Source organism: Alternaria atra (assembly GCF_907166805.1).
Source record: "Alternaria atra isolate CS162 genome assembly, contig: 21, whole genome shotgun sequence".
Classification (NCBI taxonomy): domain Eukaryota; kingdom Fungi; phylum Ascomycota; class Dothideomycetes; order Pleosporales; family Pleosporaceae; genus Alternaria; species Alternaria atra.
This window is the reverse complement of record NW_025091319.1, coordinates 3,044,724-3,065,753: the sequence shown is the minus strand read 5'-3', so window position 1 is coordinate 3,065,753 and position 21,030 is coordinate 3,044,724. Positions and strand designations below refer to the sequence as shown.

The 21,030-nt window shown below is 51.1% G+C and overlaps 9 protein-coding genes across 9 annotated transcripts; 4 read left to right on the top strand and 5 right to left on the bottom strand.

Annotated features, from left to right (window-relative positions):
• Positions 1-4,189: 4,189 nt before the first annotated feature.
• Positions 4,190-7,064, top strand: ALTATR162_LOCUS1423 (uncharacterized protein; the record flags this gene model as incomplete). The annotated part of the gene is made up of 5 exons (XM_043309019.1): positions 4,190-4,351; positions 4,403-4,739; positions 4,790-6,217; positions 6,270-6,998; positions 7,048-7,064. 5 exons carry the CDS (start codon positions 4,190-4,192, stop codon positions 7,062-7,064), a joined length of 2,673 nt encoding a protein of 890 aa, XP_043164954.1.
• A 211-nt stretch (positions 7,065-7,275) lies between these two features.
• On the bottom strand, positions 7,276-8,708 carry ALTATR162_LOCUS1422 (uncharacterized protein; the record flags this gene model as incomplete). Its single annotated transcript, XM_043309018.1, has 3 exons — positions 7,276-8,254; positions 8,304-8,512; positions 8,562-8,708. The coding sequence occupies 3 exons, from the start codon at positions 8,706-8,708 to the stop codon at positions 7,276-7,278; spliced, it is 1,335 nt and encodes a 444-aa protein (XP_043164953.1).
• Positions 8,709-9,269: 561 nt separating this feature from the next.
• On the top strand, positions 9,270-10,448 carry ALTATR162_LOCUS1421 (uncharacterized protein; the record flags this gene model as incomplete). Its single annotated transcript, XM_043309017.1, has 3 exons — positions 9,270-9,282; positions 9,332-9,593; positions 9,647-10,448. 3 exons carry the CDS (start codon positions 9,270-9,272, stop codon positions 10,446-10,448), a joined length of 1,077 nt encoding a protein of 358 aa, XP_043164952.1.
• Positions 10,449-11,989: 1,541 nt separating this feature from the next.
• On the top strand, positions 11,990-12,331 carry ALTATR162_LOCUS1420 (uncharacterized protein; the record flags this gene model as incomplete). Its single annotated transcript, XM_043309016.1, has 1 exon — positions 11,990-12,331. The coding sequence occupies one exon, from the start codon at positions 11,990-11,992 to the stop codon at positions 12,329-12,331; it is 342 nt and encodes a 113-aa protein (XP_043164951.1).
• A 574-nt stretch (positions 12,332-12,905) lies between these two features.
• ALTATR162_LOCUS1419 (uncharacterized protein) lies at positions 12,906-13,874 on the bottom strand (the record flags this gene model as incomplete). Its single annotated transcript, XM_043309015.1, has 3 exons — positions 12,906-13,154; positions 13,205-13,327; positions 13,377-13,874. The coding sequence occupies 3 exons, from the start codon at positions 13,872-13,874 to the stop codon at positions 12,906-12,908; spliced, it is 870 nt and encodes a 289-aa protein (XP_043164950.1).
• Positions 13,875-14,422: 548 nt separating this feature from the next.
• Positions 14,423-15,355, top strand: ALTATR162_LOCUS1418 (uncharacterized protein; the record flags this gene model as incomplete). Its single annotated transcript, XM_043309014.1, has 1 exon — positions 14,423-15,355. The coding sequence occupies one exon, from the start codon at positions 14,423-14,425 to the stop codon at positions 15,353-15,355; it is 933 nt and encodes a 310-aa protein (XP_043164949.1).
• Positions 15,356-16,248: 893 nt separating this feature from the next.
• Positions 16,249-17,220, bottom strand: ALTATR162_LOCUS1417 (uncharacterized protein; the record flags this gene model as incomplete). Its single annotated transcript, XM_043309013.1, has 1 exon — positions 16,249-17,220. One exon carries the CDS (start codon positions 17,218-17,220, stop codon positions 16,249-16,251), a length of 972 nt encoding a protein of 323 aa, XP_043164948.1.
• Positions 17,221-18,229: 1,009 nt separating this feature from the next.
• Positions 18,230-18,973, bottom strand: ALTATR162_LOCUS1416 (uncharacterized protein; the record flags this gene model as incomplete). Its single annotated transcript, XM_043309012.1, has 4 exons — positions 18,230-18,493; positions 18,543-18,758; positions 18,810-18,887; positions 18,938-18,973. The coding sequence occupies 4 exons, from the start codon at positions 18,971-18,973 to the stop codon at positions 18,230-18,232; spliced, it is 594 nt and encodes a 197-aa protein (XP_043164947.1).
• A 452-nt stretch (positions 18,974-19,425) lies between these two features.
• Positions 19,426-19,956, bottom strand: ALTATR162_LOCUS1415 (uncharacterized protein; the record flags this gene model as incomplete). The annotated part of the gene is made up of 3 exons (XM_043309011.1): positions 19,426-19,548; positions 19,599-19,858; positions 19,908-19,956. 3 exons carry the CDS (start codon positions 19,954-19,956, stop codon positions 19,426-19,428), a joined length of 432 nt encoding a protein of 143 aa, XP_043164946.1.
• Between the last annotated feature and the right edge of the window lie 1,074 nt (positions 19,957-21,030).

Here is a 21,030-nt window from a genome sequence, read left to right as displayed (position 1 = left end):
CTGTATCACATCGACGTCAACATCTCGGTATCTATTATCGAGCAACATCTGCTTCAACCGACGGCCTACTCTTGGATTGCGATCCATGCTTGCCATAGCGCTTTGGTACAACTGCCACCATCTTCGCACGGCAGATTGTTCCGTAAGACGTCCATTATGAGATTGAATAATTGGTAGGTATTCCATCACCTGGACCCAACCTGCCGGCTTTAGCAGTAATTTCACGTCTCTGATATATCGGACCCATCTTTCAGTCTTTATACCTGGGAACAAGAATCGCGAGTGGACGAGATCGTAATGATTCGATTGGAATATGTCGGGATCGCGAAGGGGGTCGTTGAGATTATGGCAGATCAGGTCCAAGTTTTCGGGTTGGTCTGGAAGATCCCTAGAAATGAGAGGTCGGCTCAGTTTGCGTATGTGGGTAAAGTCCATATATGGCCTTTACTTACATAGGGAAGATATCGACGGCAGTTACCTGGGAGCGTTAACATCTTCCCAGCGGTATGAGGCCATTGCAAACACCAGTCCACTAAGATGTTGCTACGATATGATCAACTACGCACCTCGCAATCCTCAAATTCTTCTGCGCATTGGACAGCCCATTCTCCATCACCGTAGCCGCATTCCAGGATTGCACGGGGTTCCCCCACTGGTACTCTAGAGGAGAACAATCTATCGCCAAAGATTCTAGATACAAGGCGATGTTGAGCGGTCAGTCTGCTCTCTTCGCGGTCATCGATGGCTACTGGTGCGAAGTAGATACTCTCGTCGAGGGATATCCTTTGGAAAACTCGGCCGTGGACGCTGACTCTCTCTGAATCTTCGCTCATTGCTATTCGGGTCTCTGACAAGAGGTTTGTGACTGAGGGTACTTTACGACAGCTCGCAGTCAACACCCGAGGAAAAAACTACTACGCTAGATAAAATATGGTAGGCGACGGGGATGACTTAAAACCCACAGCGACTGCAAGAGGATAGCAAGACGTTGTAGACTTCACGATCTGCAAATTGCTGTGAGTTGGCGACAAGCTCGGCAAAGGCGCAAAATTATCCGATATCGTGGCGAAAGGAAACGTCACTAAAGCATGCTGACGAAGTAGCCGCAAGTCTTGAATCACGGGTAGTAAAGTCTGGACACCTTTCATCCTCGCGGAGACAAGCGTTATCTCTTCAGCTTGCCGTTAGACATTAGGACGATCGCCACGATCTGGTGACATATGTAGCTTGGAAGGCTACTGGACCGGTGAGAACAACATCCGTCGCAGGATGCAGAAAGATGAGCAGATCGTTTTACTGCTTCCATCCCAACATACCGGGCGCTATATAGTCGGACCAGAATGAGGCGTACTGCCACCAAGGACTGGTAATCAGGGGTTCATTGCTTCCAGTAGGAGGGCTGGTTCGAAGACTCTTCCACAGTCGTACGGCCGTGAGGCATCATTGAAAACTCGTATCCGGCAAGCCGCAACGCCTGGCACACCGGCAATTCAGGTATGTACCCAACATTAGGTCAAGACAAAAGAAGACCCACCATAGTAGCTCTACCTACCTAGGTTTGCTTCACCCACGACTCGCTTTAGACAAAGCTCTCATCGGAAGAAATTCCGCCGCACAATGTGCGATTCGCCATAAATACAGGCGTTACCTACGCTAGTGTATAAATCCGGTCGTTAATGAGCACGTGGTGCATGGCATGCATCAGGCGGGCGGATAGCCCCGCTGACAGTCTCCTCGAAAACGACACCGCTGACATGGCCTCGGGATACGAGCACACGTATGGAAAGCCACAACACGACGTCATTTCTGTGGCTGTTGGGATGATGTCTACGTTGATGAGGCACCTAAGAGGCACTCATCATCGCCACAGCTTTCGGACTACTTCACAGTTACGGGGATAAGTGCTGTGACTGCGCTGCCCTGTGCGTTCGTTAACCCATGAATCTTAACACCAGAACGGCCGGTTAGTAAAGATGGGCCTAGTGTAGCCTGCTCTCGGCCTACTACATATGTAGCCAGAAAGGATGCGGCCCATTATTCTCCGAGCTTTTGACGTAAAGACGACAACCTCACATTCGTCGCCGAGACTCCTGCGAGCAACACGACCAATCAGTACTCTTGCATCATAACCCACGCGTGTTCGACGGGCCCAATGGAGAAGCTGTGCAAGATAGGCGAAGATGCGCAGTCTTCAAGGATGGACCAACCCCACACGTGCGGCTTCCTTTCCGATGAGAAAGATATAGTCTGCTGGTAGGACACTCGGCGTCAGAAACCAAGCAGCGTACACGACAAAGCGTTACCAACATAGCAATGCTCTTTAGACTGCGATTTTAACCAGAACTTCCAAGATACAATGGGTCTTGTAACAAGGAAAAGAAGTCTTACTCGAGTCGGATCAAAGGAGTGTAATCAAAGTATGTGCGGGTTATATCGACTTGCATCTGTAAGCGTTCCGTACCCACAATTGTGCATCCACAAACCCACTCCCGTACAATTCTTCGTGCTGGTAGCACGATAATGATCATTATATGCCGCCTCACGATTTTTTCCCATTCCTGTTGGAGACGAGGGTTATGACCTACCGGCTGCTATGATGAACCAAAGAATAGTACAATATCTAGGCACCATACAGCGATGATTTCTGTACTCTGGTGGTCTGTACCAACAGAATCTTGAGTTGTTCCCGCTAGGGCGGCTCTAGAACAACTACTTTGACCAGAAGGGTCGTCACCCAGTACACACAAGTTCTACGAGCTACCACAAGCTGGGAGAACTTCTGACCTCTACTTCACTAAGATGTCCGTCATGTGGTGACCGGCATGACGTCGGTCATGGTAGCTTCCGGCGCACTATGCCCCGTCCGATACCTTTGACTCTCCCCATCCACTAATTCCATGCCTCTCCCTCTCTAATTAGTGGCAGTGATAGAATACAGCCTGCAATAGGCGCACTACAGAAGATTTTGAGGCTCGGTAAGGTAGGTACGCGAATGCTGAAGGCGGTCAAAGCCGTCAACGGGCCGAACCGCGCATGATGAGCGTATACAGCGTGCAAGAGTGGTGTCCTGCACGCTCACGCACGAAGGCGCTGTGGAGTCCTCGATAATGGGTGAGCAAATGGTAGGCAAGAAGCGGTGACGATGGGGGTCTGGGTCGGCGTTGTCTTCGGCATGACGCAGATATCGATAGAACTAGAATGATCCTGGTGAAGTATCGTGTTTGCAAAGGATCGATGATGCTATCGACTATGCATATTTGGGTAGTGGACTTTGGGCCAGGCGTTGTGTTTACTTAACATTGCTGGCTTGCTGCATTGGAACGTCTAGATCCTGGACAAGTTCAAGCCTGAACACGAATGCTCTCAATCACCGAATACAGCGAATTTTCCAAAAAAAAAAGTAAGTTTAGCTGATTCTTCTCACGGAGACTGGGGAGCGTCTAAAGCTGGAGACCCCCATGTACTAGTTGCAACATGCTGTGTCTTCAGACCGATAGTTTGGAGCTCCGCGTGTCGGCCATCTCGCTGGTGACAAGTATTAGATAACAAGCAGTCACTTCCAGTGCACTATTCAGCTATGTCGGAGGGAAAAGAAAACATCGACAGCGCACTTGCTCCATCTCCAATGCACTCCAACATCGCGGTGCCCAGGACGCGTGCGGTACGTGTTTCGGGCCTCGCGCGGTGCTATTGGCAGCCCCACATCAGCTCAGTAACTGTTCATCCATCAACTCTCTATAACCAAGGCTCAACGATCATGGTAACCGGGTATGAGGCTCATGATTGTCACATGATACCCCGGACTTTCCAAGGTTGCCATCAGGAGGACATGATGGGGTGGTGGAGGCATGTGAAAGCGTGAGGTGCACGGTGCGCAACTCCCCACACATGACCAACTGCCGTCGGGGCCGAGGTAAATCGTCATTATCATCAGCTCGGCTGCTTTCATGAGACACGTCCGGGTCAGATTGAGAATGACCTTAGTTTGAACATCCGTCACGCTGCAAGCCACCTATCCTCTCATCTTCACTTTCCAAAACCTGCGCTTTCCTAACGTGGGATCTTTGCTGATACCCATTTAACATTTAACACTCTTGTTGCTTGCTTGTATTGGACATTCCTCGAGCGCAACTTTTCTCCGTCAACCAACGAAGAGGCTGCCTCTTCTCAAAAGCATACGAAACACATCATGGCTGCGCAAGAGCTGCGATATGATGGCCAGACCGTTGTGGTAACGGGTGCTGGTGGTGGTCTGGGTCGCGAATATGCCATCTTCTTTGGCAGTCGCGGCGCGAACGTTGTTGTAAACGACCTCGGTGGAAGCTTCAAGGGCGAGGGACAGGGCTCAGCGGTACGTCTTTTGGTTCTATCGATGATTCTTCCATTACTAACTCGGCGACAGGCTGCAGACAAAGTCGTCGATGAGATTCGCTCTGCTGGCGGCAAGGCGGTCGCCAACTACGATTCGGTCGAGAACGGAGAGGCCATCATCAAGACAGCTGTCGACACATTCGGACGTATTGATATCCTCATCAACAACGCCGGTATCTTGCGCGATGTCAGCTTCAAGAACATGAAGCAAGCGGACTGGGATCTAATCTACCGAGTCCATGTCTACGGAGCATACAAGTGCGCGCATGCTGCGTGGCCATACTTCAGGAAACAGAAGTACGGAAGATTGATCAGCACCGCGTCCGCTGCCGGTCTCTTCGGATCTTTTGGGCAGACAAACTACTCTGGTACGCATACACGTTCTGTAATCAACACAAGCATGTGCTAACTTCAGCAGCTGCCAAACTCGCTCTTGTTGGTTTCACCGAGACGCTCGCCAAGGAGGGCTTGAAGTACAACATCCTCTGCAATGTCGTCGCCCCAATCGCCGCTAGCCGAATGACTGAAACCGTCATGCCTCCCGATGTCCTCGAGAAGATGAAGCCCGAATGGATCGTCCCGCTCGTTGCCGTCCTCACACACAAATCATCCACAGAGACTGGCGCCATCTTTGAGGCGGGCGCAGGCCACGTAGCCAAGCTGCGATGGGAACGAGCCTCTGGTGTCCTACTCAAGGCCGACGACTCACTCACACCCGAAGCTGTTGCTGCCAAGTGGAAGGATGTCGTCGACTTCTCCAAGCCTGAGCACCCACAAGGTCCAGCCAACGCGCTTGAACTACTTGAGAAGGCCAACCAACTGCCATCCAACCCCCAGGGCGAGCCGATTGACTTCAAGGGCAAGGTCGCTCTTGTCACTGGTGGAGGTGCTGGTTTGGGTCGCATCTACTGCTTGCAGCTGGCTAAGCGTGGTGCCAAGGTCGTTGTCAACGATCTTGTAAACCCCGACAACACCGTTCAGGAGATCCAGAAACTTGGTGGAGAGGCTGTTGGCAACAAGGGTGATGTTCAGGATGGCGAGTCTGTCATCAAGACCGCCATTGAGAAGTACGGTCGCATCGATATCCTAATCAACAATGCCGGAATTCTCCGCGATAAGGCGTTCGCCAACATGACCGACGAGCAGTGGGACATCATCCATAAGGTTCACCTGTTCGGTACTTACTCCTGCACCAAGGCTGCATGGCCTTACATGCTCAAGCAGAAATACGGCCGTATCCTCAACACCACCTCTACCAGCGGTATCTACGGTAACTTCGGCCAGGCCAACTACGCTTCGGCCAAATGCGGTATTCTCGGTTTCTCCAAGTCTCTTGCGCTTGAGGGCAAGAAGAACAACATCTTCGTCAACACTGTTGCTCCTAATGCCGGCACTCAGATGACCCGCAGCATCCTGCCCGAGGAGGTTGTTCAGGCACTCAAGCCCGACTACAACGCCCCTCTGGTCATTCTCCTTGTCTCCGACAAGGCTCCTGAGCCAACTGGCGGTCTATACGAGATGGGTTCCGGATGGTTCGCGGCGACCAGATGGCAACGCACTGGTGGTCACGGCTTCCCTGTGGACGTAAAGCTTACGCCCGAGGCTGTCCTCTCCCAATGGGAACGCATCACCAACTTCGATGACGGACGTGCTGACCACCCCTTCGACAATGCCAGCGGTCTCAAGTCCATCATGGCCAACATGGAGAATACTAGCAAGAAGAACAAGAAGGAGAAGAAGCCCACAAAGAGCAACGAGGAGGTTCTCGAGGCTCAGAAGAAGGCTCTAGCTACTAAGTCCCAGGGCACGCCTTTCGAGTACACCGAGAGGGACGTCATCCTTTACAGTAAGTTTTGTCCATCGCTTGACACCAGCTTCGTAACTAACACATGTTTCAGACCTCGGAATTGGCGCCAAGCGCACCGACCTTCCTTTTGTCTATGAAGGCGACGAGAACTTCCAAGTAATCCCCACATTCGGTGTCGTACCACCTTTCAACGCCGAGCCGCCCTTTTCCTTTGACGAGATCGTCCCCAACTTCGACCCCCGCATGCTCCTGCACGGCGAGCAGTACCTCGAAATCCGAAAGTTCCCCATTCCCACCGAAGCCAAGCTTGTCGCTGTGCCCAAGCTCGTTGAGGTTGTGGACAAGGGCGCTGCTGGACTGGTTGTATATGGTAGCGTCACCAAGGACGCAAAGACCGGCGAGGAGATCTTCTACAACGAGAGCACAGTATTTATCCGTGGCTCTGGTAACTTTGGTGGCCAAAAGAAGGGCGGTGACCGTGGTGCCGCAACAAAGGTCCACAAGCCACCGCAACGCGCACCAGACACTGTTGTTGAAGAGCGTACGACTGAGGAGCAAGCGGCCATCTACCGTCTCTCCGGCGACCTAAACCCCCTCCACATTGACCCAACATTCAGCAAAGCCGGCGGCTTCCCCACACCCATTCTCCACGGTCTGTGCAGCTTTGGTATCTCGGGTAAGCACGTACTCCAAACCTACGGTCCCTTCAAGAACATCAAGGTCAGGTTTGCAGGTGTTGTACTGCCAGGTCAGACATTGATCACCGAGATGTGGAAGGTAGGGAACACAGTCATGTTCCAGACCAAGGTTAAGGAGACGGGTAAGCTGGCTATTAGCGGGGCTGGTGCTGAGTTGATGGGTGGTGGTAGCAAGTTGTAGAGTGTGAATTTTTGCGAGAGCGAGCCATTTATAGGCGTTAAGGGGTCTTGATGCCTTGTTGTGTATATGTAGTGTCTATATTATTGAGCTTATCTTCAAATAGTGTCTCAATTTCTAGTCTTTATCGTACAGCCCGTCAATATGTCGATCATGAAACTCAGTTCCGTGATAGCATCGTGGAGAACGAGGACTAAATTTTGTGCTCTTTGCTTCTCTTCTCATGCTCGCCAGAGTGCATCCGCCATCTTCGCACTCTGCGCCATCTCCTTCACATCATGTACCCTTACGATATGCGCACCGCCTTGGATAGCCGCCGAGATGGCAACGGCAGTCCCCCAGGCCCTGTCTTTTGCTTCCTTGACTCCCGTAATATTCCCAATAAACTTCTTCCGACTCGTTCCGACAAGCCAAGGCATGCCTTCCAGGCCCGGATATCTCATCAACTCGTCTTGCCGGCGAAGTAGCTCTAGGTTTTGTGCTTGTGTCTTCGCAAAGCCAATACCAGGATCAAGGATGATGCGCCAGCGCCTGACGCCTGCCCTCTCTGCTGCATAGACGCGTTCGAGAAGTTCCCTTCCTACGGTCTCTACGAGGCCGTCGGGATAGGAGGTCATCTCAGGACAGGTCATGGTTTCTGGGGTGCCGCGCATATGCATAAGACAGACCGTGCAGCCAAGTTTGGCCATGGTTGAAAGCATCGAGTCGTCCATCGCTCCTGCACTGACATCATTGATCATATTTGCGCCAGCGTTGATGGCCTCTTCAGCAACGCGTCCACGGTATGTGTCGACACTGATTGCCACATTGTCGGCCTCCGGCAATGAGCGGATCAGCTGGACAGCAGGTAAGATCCGTGCTAACTCTTCCTCGGCGGAAACCTGAACGGCACCGGGCCGAGTTGATTGTCCACCTACATCGATAATCGTGGCGCCAGCCGCAATGTGTGCTCGGATGGTGTTTGCTAGCGTCACTTCGTCGATATCATAATTCTGACCACCATCTGAGAATGAGTCTGGTGTAACGTTCAGGATAGACATGATCCGCGTGTCCTTCGCTAGTTGGGCAGACGAGATGGGAGATAGATCTGGTGCAAGTGGCGTCATCGGGACCAGCGGCACATCTGATGCGGGTAACTTCTTAAGATAATCCCTAATTTGACCCTTGAATGGGAAATGTTCAGGTCCTCTCAGCAAAAGCCTAACGAAGGTCAAAACTGCTTCATTAAATACACACAAAATTGACTTACTCGGAAAGTGGGCGCAGGACAAATTCTCTCTCAAACATCAACGGATGAGGTATTTGTAGTCTCTCGTCGGAGTACCTTGTGTATCCATGGAGTAGAATATCCAGATCAATATTCCTGGGTCCCTTGTCGATGATCTTAACGCGATCCATCTTCTTTTCAACCCTCTGAAGCTCATCTAAGAGTTCAATTGGTGACAGTGCAGTCTCTATCTACTTGCGTCAGTTCAACATATAGATTGAGAGTAAACACGTAGCGTACCTCACAAGCACCGTTTACGAAATTGTCCTGATCGACTACATACATAGCCTTACTCTCCCACAAGCTACTAGTCTGTATGATGTCCACCTTCCCATTCGATTCCAGCTCTCTGCATGCACGTTCAATCATGGCCACTCTATCGCCCATGTTGCTCCCCAAGGCGATGAATGCGCGGTGCTTTTTAGTATTCGTGCCATCTGGTGTACTGGATATATGGCGCCGCGATATTTGCGACGAACTCCGGAATTGGCATGGGTAGCGTAGAGCGCGAGGGTTAAGTAACGAAACACATGTCCGACGTTGAGTGAGCGACGAGCGAAAATTCGCAGAACTAGGCAGCTTGCTGTTGATGGTGCTGAATGCACGCATCGTACGGTGCGGACAGCATGAGAGTGCAGCCCTTTGCGTAACTAAACACTTCGACGCATTAGTGAACATACTTGCATGTGACGCCGTGGGACAGAGACTGGCACGCGATGCCGGCAGCCTTCCCCAGAACACGCTAAAACTGATACAGCTAGCGTTCTCCGCGTGACGGTTGCGTCGTGCCTCGGCTCACGGCCTGATGAGAGTCGACCAAGACTCCTCACTCCATAAGAAAGCGCCCGACTCCTCACTCCCGTTGCCTTCCTTGCTGCTTGCTGAGATACATTCGCATTTCCACTCTTTACACATACAGCAAAATTCAACCGTATATTTTCAATCACCATGGCTTCTCCACGTATGTCATCCACAGTTCATTCACATGTTCCTCAACTGACAAATCTCAGAGCAAATCCGCACCAAGCTTACCGACCTGCTGAAGATCCAGCACCCCGTTATGCTTGCTGGCATGAACGTGGCTGCTGGACCAAAGCTCGCTGCCGCTGTCACAAACGCTGGTGGTCTCGGTGTCATCGGCGGCGTCGGATACACACCCGACATGCTCCGTGAACAAATCGCTGAGCTCAAGGGATACCTGAATGACCAGAACGCGCCGTTCGGTATCGACTTGCTACTCCCCCAAGTCGGAGGTAGCGCGCGTAAGACCAAGTACGTACCCAGCGAGCTTGCCCCATCAAAGGCATGAGACTGACGATATGCAGCTACGACTACACCAAGGGCAAGCTGAACGAGCTCGTTGACATCATTATCGATTCCGGTGCCAAACTGTTCGTCTCTGCCGTCGGCGTCCCACCCAAAGCCGTTGTCGAGAAGCTACACAAGCACGGTATCCTATACATGAACATGATCGGACACCCCAAGCACATCAAGAAGTGCCTCGACATTGGTGTTGACATCATCTGCGCACAAGGAGGCGAGGGCGGTGGACACACTGGAGATGTTCCCACATCCGTCTTCATCCCGGCGGCTGTCAAGATGGTAGAGGGCCACAAGTCGCCCCTGACCGGCGAGCAAGTACAAATTGTGGCTGCTGGCGGTATCTTCAACGGCCAGTCCCTCGCTGCGATGCTTACGTTCGGTGCTACCGGTGTCTGGGTAGGAACGCGTTTCATTCTCTCCGAGGAGGCTGGTGCACCCAAGGCACATCAAGAAGCCGTCCGAACAGCTGGCTGGGACGACAACATCCGTACCATCATCTTCACTGGTCGACCACTTCGTATCCGCACCAACCCATATGTCGCAAACTGGGAGGAGAACAGACAAGCCGAGATCAAGGAGCTCACCAGCAAGGGTATATTACCTGTCGAGCATGATCTTGAGAAGATGGGCGATGACCTCGACGACGAGACCATGGACAACGCGCGACCGTTCCTGATGGGCAAGGTCGCCGCTGTTGTCAACGAAAGGAAGTCTGCGAGGGAAATTGTTGACGAGCTCGTCACGGATGCTGTCAAGTGGCTGAACATTGGCAACTCATTCATTGTCTCCAAGTCCAAGCTCTGAGCAATGAGTTTACATAGTTTAATTTCAAAATAAATTTCTCCATCTTATCTCGAGAGAAGCGTTATCTCAATCTGCGAAGTACAAGCGTAAAGATGATTCAAGGGTGTATGGTAAGATGCCGCATCTTGGAGACTTAGTCGAGTATGTCCCATGGGCTTAACTGCTCGGACGCGCTATACTAATCAAACGAATGTCAACCTGCAACCGCTCGAAAACATACGACGATCTGATACCAAATCACAAGGACGAGGAGCGTTTTGCGCGCACATATTGCTAAGCAACAAACTAGCGGTGAACATAGTGCCACACGTATATGCATGGGTGTTGCGTCCTTAGAACGTCCGTTTCCTACCTTTGTCATTACGATCACAAACTCAACTTCACCATGCCTCAAAAACCGGGATTCTTGCGAAGATGTGCGGCAGAGCTCCATAAGGAACTTGCTGCCGTAGAAAACCGGTTGTCTGAGCACATTATGTGAAGCGAGATGATAGCTGAATATCGGTGCCTGCGAAAACATATGGACCCCCACCCCTGTTTTGTTAATCGATCGTCCAGATTGACAGTTATGTCAAATCGTCGATATCAGTATGAGAAAAAGCCTCTTTTTGCATTGCAGAGGATTTCTATTCACTCTTGTTGCAATTATATAGGAGTATGAGACGTATAGGGGCTTGTAGAGAGTGTGAAGGTGAAGGAAAGAAGTAAGAGAGCTTCCATCCGGTCTTTCTACGGAGGTTTGATGACGTCTTTGATCACCTACGCGGTAAGTATCTTACTCCCATCTCATCCGATAGGTCAGTCTAAAGCTATCATCTCATGTTTTCTGCGTGCTCTCTCTCTCTCTCCTTCACCCTCACACTTTCTGCTTTTACCCCTACAGGCTTCTACCCCTATAGAACTGCAATATAGTGGATACAAATCGTCCGTAATGCAAAAAGTGACGTTTTCTTATACTAATATCGACTTTTTAACATAACTGTCAATTTGGACGATCGAATGCCAAATTATGGGGGGTCCATATGTTTCTGCAGCGATAATAACTCCATGCGCTTTGCAGTATGAGATTGGACAAACTCAAGATAGTTTCAAAGGTAAAGAAAATCGAGTCCGTTGTTCAATCGCCAACTTCTGCAACTCAAAGAATAACGTTCACACAGACAGACGGAGTATGAGTACGAATATGGGAAATTGATATGGCGCGAGAGGGTGGTAATGCGTGCCCAAGAGTTATGCAAAGGAGGGTACGCGTGTACAAAAGGCATACTTGAAAACAGTTCATGTACTGATCCCTCAATTGCAGTCCCTTCGATCAAGTTGTCCATACTTATGTGCAAACTTCCTGCCTGCTCTTTGCCACGAAGATTCAGGCCCAACTTCCACGAGAATTGCGTGATGTGGTCTACCATTACATCTGCGATGAAGACTACCTCGGTTTGACGTCGCCCTATATGTCTCCCGATCCAGTGTCTGATTTTAGATCTTCAGATCTAGTGGCTGGTATATACTTCTGACACCAGCGTGGGCCTAGATCACACATCATGAACTCCGCATACTTCGGCCTGGACACGGCTCGGGAGACCATGGAGGTATACGACCATTCTTCTGCCGATCGCAGCGATGCCTTCTTGATCCAGTTACCCGGGCAAATTGCCACTCTGCTGCAAAATGATGTTTTCAAGCTCGGCGTTCGACCGGCTGAGCATCTCAGGGCGTTGAGCCTGCATCTTACGCAGGAGGTCTTCCAAGGTATGGCTCCAGACGAAATTGCTGAGCATTATCTGGAGGAACCTCTCGACCAACTGTTCGAGGGCAGCATCATCAAAAAGAACTACTTCAGACTTCATGTTACCCTGCTACAGTCACAAATCTACCTCAAATAAAGAGACTTGACATTCCGTATTCTTGTTCCGTTCTACTATGCTTTCCAAGCTGATGGCGGTGAAGTCCGTATCTTCTGAGGCTATACAAGGACTAACTCGCGCTTTGACACCACTCGAGCCGAGTGCCCTCTTGAATCTATCATCAGTGAGTGGCATTCTGACTCAAAATGGTGATCAAGCGTTATCCGGATTTGGGACAGACAGTCAGAAATTCCATTACATGCTAGAAAGTACCGACATGAAGACAACGTGGAATAAGCACCGGTCAAGCGGGAGCAATATCGAGTGTGCATATAGAAGCTTGGGTTACTTCGAACTGCAGAGCTGGATGTGAGTCATGTATCAAGTATACCTAGGTGTTTGTGGATGGCTTCTCAGATATGCGTCGGTTTTATATGTATTAATCACCATCATACCTAGGTAACATTTCACGCCGTCTTCATTCTGTCGTTCGCACATCCCAGCTTTACCTAGATATCAATGCTTTGGTGAGATAAGGCATCACAGATTCACCACTGCATGAACGATATCAAGAATGCATTAGATTAAGCCATGATCGCGATGCTATATGCGCCTACGAAGTGCTGGTGGCTGAGCTCACAGGCAAGCTAACTGGCATTGGGGTACCGGAAGCCGAAGCTGTAGATGATGCGCCGCCACCACTACCACCACCGTTCTTCTTTTGAACTACGGCCGATACAACTTGGCCGGCAGTGTTGGTCACGATGTCGACAAGCGCATTGAGAGGCTCGTATGAGAAGGTCTTTTGTGTGAGTCCCTGACCAACTTGTTTTGCGCTACCAGTGATCTCGGTCATGTTGAGCTGTAATTCCGGTTAGCTATCGTTGCATAGAATAGTATGATGATGCTTACCTTGAAATTTCCGACAATCTGCTGGAGGGCGTCTCCACCGGTTCCCACGACCTCTTGGACGATGTTACCGAGGTTATCAACCAAGAAGTTCAGCGTCTTTCCGTTTTGCGTAATCGATCCCAGCTACTTGCTGTTAGTTTCCTCCATATTGTAGAATCATTTGGACACTTACAAGACCATCTACAGCGCCGATTACTTCTCCAACCAAGTTCGTAACGTTTCCGATCAAACCGATTAGGAGAGGGTTCAGGTCCAAAGAATCGAAAACGCGCTCAACGATTGAGACAAGGTTGCCCAATCGTACGATCAACTCAAGCTCAACATCTACATCGGCAATAGTGATGTTGACCTTCTCGATTGAGACTTGGACACCAGCGTTGATCTGAACGAGACCGGCAACCTTGGCATTCAGGTTAAGATCTGCTTGAAGCTTCTCGACACCTAGTTCGATTCTGCCTACGTGCAGTTCAGGGACACGGAGAAGCACATCCGGGGGTGAAGATCCTGTAGGTGCAACCTCTGGTGGTCTGGTGGAAGTTCCATTACCTCGCGGCGGGATAGTGCTGGTAGGTGGTGGGGTTGATGGTGCTTCCGATGTCGTTTGCGCAGAAATGAGTGTTGCAAAGGTAAGGAAAATGCTGATGAGCAGTAGGCGGATAGAGAACGACATGTTGGCGTGGGTGGCGACAGCAACAACGACAGCGATAGTAACGAGCGAGACAGCCGTACAAGTATCAGTAAACACGGCCCAGGTAATGTTTAAAGCGAAGGAATCCCGTTGCAAATCAGCGGAGACGGCAATCCTGCACATGTGGTATTACAAGGGTTCCCATAACGGCAATCTCGGGTAAAGCCCCCTATGCAGGCATAGCAAGGATTCCCACAAGGCTGGACCGCGCCATCTGGAGTAATGCTAAGGCATGAACCTCTAGAAATCCTGATTCGCGTGCGAACTACCGGTTTTCTAGATTTTCTGTCGAATGGCATGTGCCAAAATGATCTCCTTAATTTCCTTTTTTGCTGGTGTGGTGGATGACGGGTAATCGTTCTATGCAATGATCCTTGCAGGCAACTCACTACTACACCCGATGGTACTGTTAACCGTTGCTCGCCCGTCTCTTGTCGATTAACGACATCCATCGAGTTGTTGCTTCCTTCCCTTCGCTCCCTCAGCAGCACGTCGACCTCCGACCAGTCTCTCTTTCACCACCAGTCAAGATGTTGTCGATACTTCCGACTATTACACTCCTTTCGTTGCCATTCCTCGCCGTTTGTCAATCTGCCTCTGATGGCTACAGTGGCTACAAGCTCGATGTCCGAGATGACGGTGACCCAACTGCCGTACTTTACGAGACGGAAAACACATCTTCGTCCAACATCTCCGCCTTGAACCCCATACCGGACGTCTTGCTTAACGCATCAGTTCACGTTGGCGAAATTTTCATTGGTGTCGACAACCTGACTGCGAAGATCAACCTCGACGCACAGGTACTCCAGTTGCTGCAGTTCAACGCCGGAGTAGACCTTTCTGTCGACAAAGTCTCACTCCTTATCCAAAACGTCACAGCCAAGGTCTACCTCGAAGCACGTCTTGGTAACCTCGTATCCATGGTCAGCGACGTATTGGACAGCATTGACCTCAACCCCGTCATTGCGGAGCTCGGAAACGGCCTCGGATCCATCATCAACGACACCGCTGGACTTGTTGGTGACGTCGCCGGCGGACTTACTGGAGGAGGCAACGACACTGCACAAGCCAAGGCAAAGCGTGACATTGATTTCCACCAGTGGGACCTCCGCAACAACATCCTCTATTCCGTCAACAACTTTGAAGGCAACACAAACAAGCGCCGCGTCCTTGCTCAAAACGGTGATATCGTAGAGCAAACTCTCGACAATTCCGGTACCATCTCTGCAACTTCCATCGTGGGTGATTACCTCAAGAACATGAGGTTCAATGGCTTCAACGAGAGTGTGACGTTCAAGGGCGAAGAGGTGTGGGAAGAGGAATATGTTTATGAGCCTTTTATGGGACTATACTCCATCTCAGGTGTGTTTAAGAGCAAGAGTACAGGAGAGGTTGTTGGCACGCAACTTCTTGCTGAAGCTAGAGGGGGTGGAAGCGCGAGTATTGGGAATGAGAAGGCGTAGACTCGAATACCATTACGCTAATGTAGAGGTTTTTACAAATGGGATGTTAATGTTTTATAAAACCACCCCACGACTTCCTCTCTCTTGACATCTGATCACATCAACCTTACCAGCAGGAGACGTCTTTGACTATGTCTTTCTTGTGCCATGTACCTTCTGCGATCGCATAAATCATCCGCAGCTACCAGGTCCGGGCGAGTTTGTGGTGAACGGCTAAAATGCCATGAACGAGCGCACGGTAGTTTTACATGAACATCCGTGCGAACATGCGAGATGTAGGAACCGAGATTTGCCATGCAGCCACACCCAGGAATAGCAACAACGGTCGAGACCGTTCCAAATATTGAGTCAACGATGATGTCACCGCTGGTAGGAGCGACATCCTTGCAACACGACCGTAAAATCGCAAGGCATTGCGGAATGCGAATACGTGAAGCACAGATTCGTACCAGCACAGCATAATGTATCGTTCTTGTTCAGGTCCATGGTACGGGAACCCTGCGTAATGTCAGTGGAACGTTGCAGCATAAACCGGTCTAGAGAGAAGTGTCAGGTTAAGACATGGAGTGAAGTGTGATAGTGTGCTCTATTATTGCTTGTGTTCAGTCGTCGCTGGAACGCCGATAACGCCATACTATGTTGATATTCCGAGATGAGATTACTTGAAGAAACTTTTGACGCCATATGATGTCCAAGACGAGTTGCTGCCGTATCTTTATCCATAATTCGTACACATCGTGCCATCTTGAGCCTACAAATCGCAATGACGGTGGGAGATTACGGTATTAAGATATTGTCGTTTTTGTATTCGGAAACGGGGTCATCTTGCGGTTAGATGTGTAGGTTGAAGTCATCGACCTTCCTCTTCCTCAACCACACATCCTCATAACTTCCTACTCTTCAAGCCTTCCCATCATATTCTTCCGTACCTTGGTATTGACCACACCGCCAACACCAAATGCAGGGACAATACGACAGATCCTCGCCGCAGCACTCTTGGCCCAATCCCTCACAACGCGACTGGCCCTCCCGTCAACACCACCCACCGTAGCATCAGGCCTGTTATACAGATCAAGACCCAGCAGATGCAATGGCGTGCTCACAATCTGAACCGCAGCAGGCGTAGCAAACTGCGCGACGCTCAGCGCACCAACATACTTCTTCACTTCCTCGCCCATGCGCTCGTCCACCTTGGGCGCAAGCAGCGGCGGCAAGTTGAAAGAAGCGAAAATGGTAAGACAATCGCGAATTGTAAAGAGCGCAAAAGTTGGCAAAGGAACAGGTCGAGGAGACGACCCCGGCGCAGCAAAAAGCCGCGTAAACTGATTGTCCTTGTACAAACACAACGCCAGATTCGCTGTACTCGTAGCTAGAAACTTGCTTGTTCCACTTGTTTGTTCCTGTAATCCTTGTGTGGGCTTCACGGTCGCGGAAACGGTATCGATACTGTTCGCCGTAAAGTATGTTCCAAAGTATAGGCTGAAGATGAGGACGAAAGGCTTGCTTGCCACAAAGCGGTGGGGTTTCGCCAACAACTCCACGGCACTCTTCTTCAGACTAGCACCTAATGTGTTCCTGCCACTTGCGTTTTCGATGATGCCTTTATCGATCATGGTTATAATGGGTGCGACAAGTACTCCCGCTGCACCTGCTGAGAGAGCATCAACGCCGATGCGTAGACCGAGCTTGGAGGTGTTCCATTCGCGAGGTGTGTCGGTCGAGGTGGTGGGTGTGCGCATCGCAGGCAGCGGGAGCTTGGGTTTGAGAATTGCAATAGAAGGTGTTGCGACCTTGGGTACGGTAGTTTGCTCTCCATGCTCTGTGCTTGCAGGTGTCTTCACACCGCTGGCTTGTTCTTCCCCCATTGCAGCTTCCTCCGATGACTGATAAACTCTCTCTTTCTGTGCTGCATGTGAATGCTTCAGCTCTCCAATCTTACTCTTTTCGCGGGCGCTTTACGCTTGTCGTTCCTGGTAAATTCCCTTCCGTCGTGCGTCTCGAGTGCGACGAATATGCCGCGAAGATTCACAACAAAAGAGCACCTGTTGTTGAGGGATTTGATTCACCAGGCGCTGACGAAAGATATCGGAGTTTAGCTGAAAGTTCTCCGGCGAATGAACACCGACGTCGGAGCAAGAGCAGCCGAGTGGGCACTGCGCCCATTGATTGGTCCATATCCTTGAGGCCTGCATCATCGGACTTTGGTAGGCAAGTTGGCGATGGGTAGCATCGGCTGAGATATGTGTATGTATGTTGCATGCCATGCCAACTTGAATGCAGGGTCCATCGTGGGGCACCCGAACACTGCTGACGATCCGGGGCACGTTGAGCTAGGACACTGCACCCCTCTCTTACTATAATCTTGCTACGATGAGAGCAAAACCACTCGATGAAACCAAAAGTTAAAACGACAGCGCATCTAGTTCTGCATGAGCTTGCCGATTAGGGATGAGAGAAATTGAAAGTCTGTAGCTAGGACATGCCTACAAGAGTGGGCAATTCACGACTCATGATGTTTATATCAACCGGGTAGAAAGGTAAACGCGGCTGAGCAACGAGCAACTTAGCCGAAGCCGTCTCCCGAGATTCCGAAAGAAACCGGTCTTGCGTGCGTGCCTCGTTGGCGGCCTTCACTAGCGACCGGCGAGATACCGAATACGCAGAGATGGGGTGGTGATGTGTAGGCGGTGTGACATATACTGTAACAACAACCAGGTAAGGATGAAGGTCGGTTTGATCCTTGACTAAATTGGTAGTTATGAGCAAAGTATTCCGCTTCAAAACTATCCTAGTGTTCCCAACAATTCGCTTGCATGTAATGCGCCCAAACTCCAATACACCCTGGGAACCCCGCAAGAGACTATTGTTTGTATCTCAATTCCTTAGAGCGCGCAGCCTCTCGGTAAACGCTTCCTCTTCTTGTTCAGTGGGCCCAACTTTGGTCTTAGCCGGTGTGGCTTCTTGGAGATCTTGCTGTAGATCTACGCCGGCCTTGTCCGCTGCCTGCGCCATCAGGCGGTCGACGTCTTCTTGTGGTGTGCCGACTGCGGTCGCGGAGGAGGTGATGTCCTGATAGAGTTCGGTGGCGGAGTCTACGTTCTCGAACTGCTTCTCAAAATCGACCATGACGGAGGCAATCTAAGTATTGTCAGCGGTCATGGAGCAAGTAGTCGTGAGTGTCGCGTACCCTCTCTGGACTCATAGACTTCATAGCCACGTCTAGACTCCGGTTGACCTTCATCATGTTGCCTGTAATCTGTCGCATTGTGACTGCTGTTTGCACGCGGCCTGCGACGGCATCGACGCGCGAGGCAAGTTGTAGAAGGTTGAGCTTCTCATTCTGCTTGCGGATGGCGTTTCCGGCGTATATGCGTGCAATGTCGTTGTGGCCTTGTTTCATCGCCTGGCATGGTTGTTAGTCCGACGTCTTTCGCGTGAGAAACACGTTGTCCACCTTTTCCAGCTTGGTCTTCTCGGCCTGCTCCTCCTTGCCAGCTTTGAGCGCCTGCCTGTTCAGCGACTTGGCCGTGAACTGATGAGTGTGAGCTTAGAGTTTGTCAGGGTAAACACAAGCCAGCTGACCTTGAGGTTAAAAAGCGCATTCTCGAGACCCGACATGGTGTATAGCTGGGAAAGGTAGGGGCTTGTGGAGTTGTGCTATGGGTAGTGGTTCGGGAGATAGACAGTAGTGGGCAACGCTGTAGGTGGGATGCGGCTACTGGCCACGCGGGGTGTGGGCCCAAGCCCGACGTCATTGGCCATGACACACATGCGCGTCTTACTCTGAACGCGCATTCACCAAGGAGGAAGTGAGTACAGGTGGATGAATGCGGATAGAATAAACTATGTGCTGTCGCGACAACTGCGAGCTTCGTGCTGTAGCCTCCCAGGCTTGAGTCTCCGTCGGACAACGCCTATTATCATGCTTGAAACATGCCGGCCCGTACACCCTAAATGCCCTTGATGTATCCCTTATCTAAGCCAAACGCCTGCCTCGCGCCTTCGCAATGCCCATCAAACGCCGCGCAACTGAAGCCATTATTCGTACAAGTCGTTCACAGAAAGCAACGCTACTGCGCAGGCGGCGCGTTGAACTTGCTCGTAGCGTTCTTGAAGAGCTCTTCCTGCGCAGCGATGAGCTGTTCCTCTGTCATGCCACTCTGCTCAATCTTGGTCTGCTTCTTTTCGCGATTCTGCCCCGCGTTAGCTAGTGGTCGCGTAACTTGTACCCTCGCAAACATACCTGCTGCTGCTTCTTATAGTCTTGAGCCACCTCGAGGATTGCGGGGACGTAGTCGCCAAAGTCGAGCTCTTCCAGGGCAGCCTTGACGTGTTCGCAGGCTATTGTCTTCTTGGCGTCTTTTTCGGCGATTTCGTTGGCTTCAGATGAGATGAGCGTGATGAACTCGACACAGCACTCGATCAAGAGGTCGCGCGAATCTTTGGCAAACGTCATGCCAGGTTCGCTGGCGAGGATGTCTTGAACAATCTTTTGGACGGTCGCTGGGGCGCATTAGCATTCACGAGGCGGCTGAAGTTTGAAAATGCCGACCTTTGGGCAGCGACAGGTCGTCGTTGCCGCCAAACTCGCGGTCAGACATGGTGGTTGGATGCGCGGCAGCGGTATGGTGTTGGCTATGAGCTTCGGTATCGCGCGTGCCTGTGGTTGCAGCGCTGCTAAGTAAGAAATGCAAATAGGCCGCACGGGCCGGCTGTTTGGCCGAGCTGGGGCAATCGTGAGGACCCTTTGCTTAGGCAGGACCACTCACTGTGTAGCCACGACAGGCCCCAAACACAGCCATGATGCAGGACGCTTGTCAAGTATCGAGTACGGAGCACTTCGTATCTAGCAAGGTACATGCAGCACTAAGACGTGTGCTGAAGGAGTCGCAGTCTTTTGGGCTATCAGTCTTGTGCTTTTCTTTCTACATGTAGCAGAAGTGATGGACTTGGATTGCACGTCAAAAGAGTACCATGTCCTTGCTATAGCTATAGCTGCATGCTTGCTTGGGCAGTTTGTAAACCAGTCGAGTATGCTACCATTGTACTACAGATAGTAATCAGACGCCTAGCTACAAAGACGCTATCTGGTGCTATCGGGCCACATGTCGCTAATGTGCCAGTGGCATCACGGGTGGAGCGTTGAGGCTTTTCTTCAAACGACAGTCTTGGAGCTTGATGCAGGCAATGGCTTGAGCATTGATGTGAGGATAGTCGTGCTCCACCCGACACGGCGCAGTGGAGGCGATGATTGGCAGTGAAGGGGCCCTGGCCGACATGTTAGCCAGGGACTGTATCTCTTCCCGGCCGGTTTGGGAGATGGCGGCCCAGTGGCATGTCGGCAGAAGCAAAGGTAGTGGATAACTACGTCAGCGCGTTGCACATGCTTGGCACACACACAAACGGACGGCCTGTTCAAGTGTGGTTCTGGTTGACTACTTGCGCATGCTGCTCGCCGAGACAGATGACAGTGGCGGTGAAAACCGGAGGACGACGACGGGCGGCAGGAGACTGGGCTGGACGACCGTCGGCGGCGCTCCTAGGTGGACGGATGGTGCAATGCAATCACGCAGGTAGTAGATATAGATATTGATATCAAGGCCCGCCTGAGTGAATTCATGTTCAGTGAGCTACACGGCGCCTGCCTATCTCGTTTGCCGGTGACGCTGCTATCA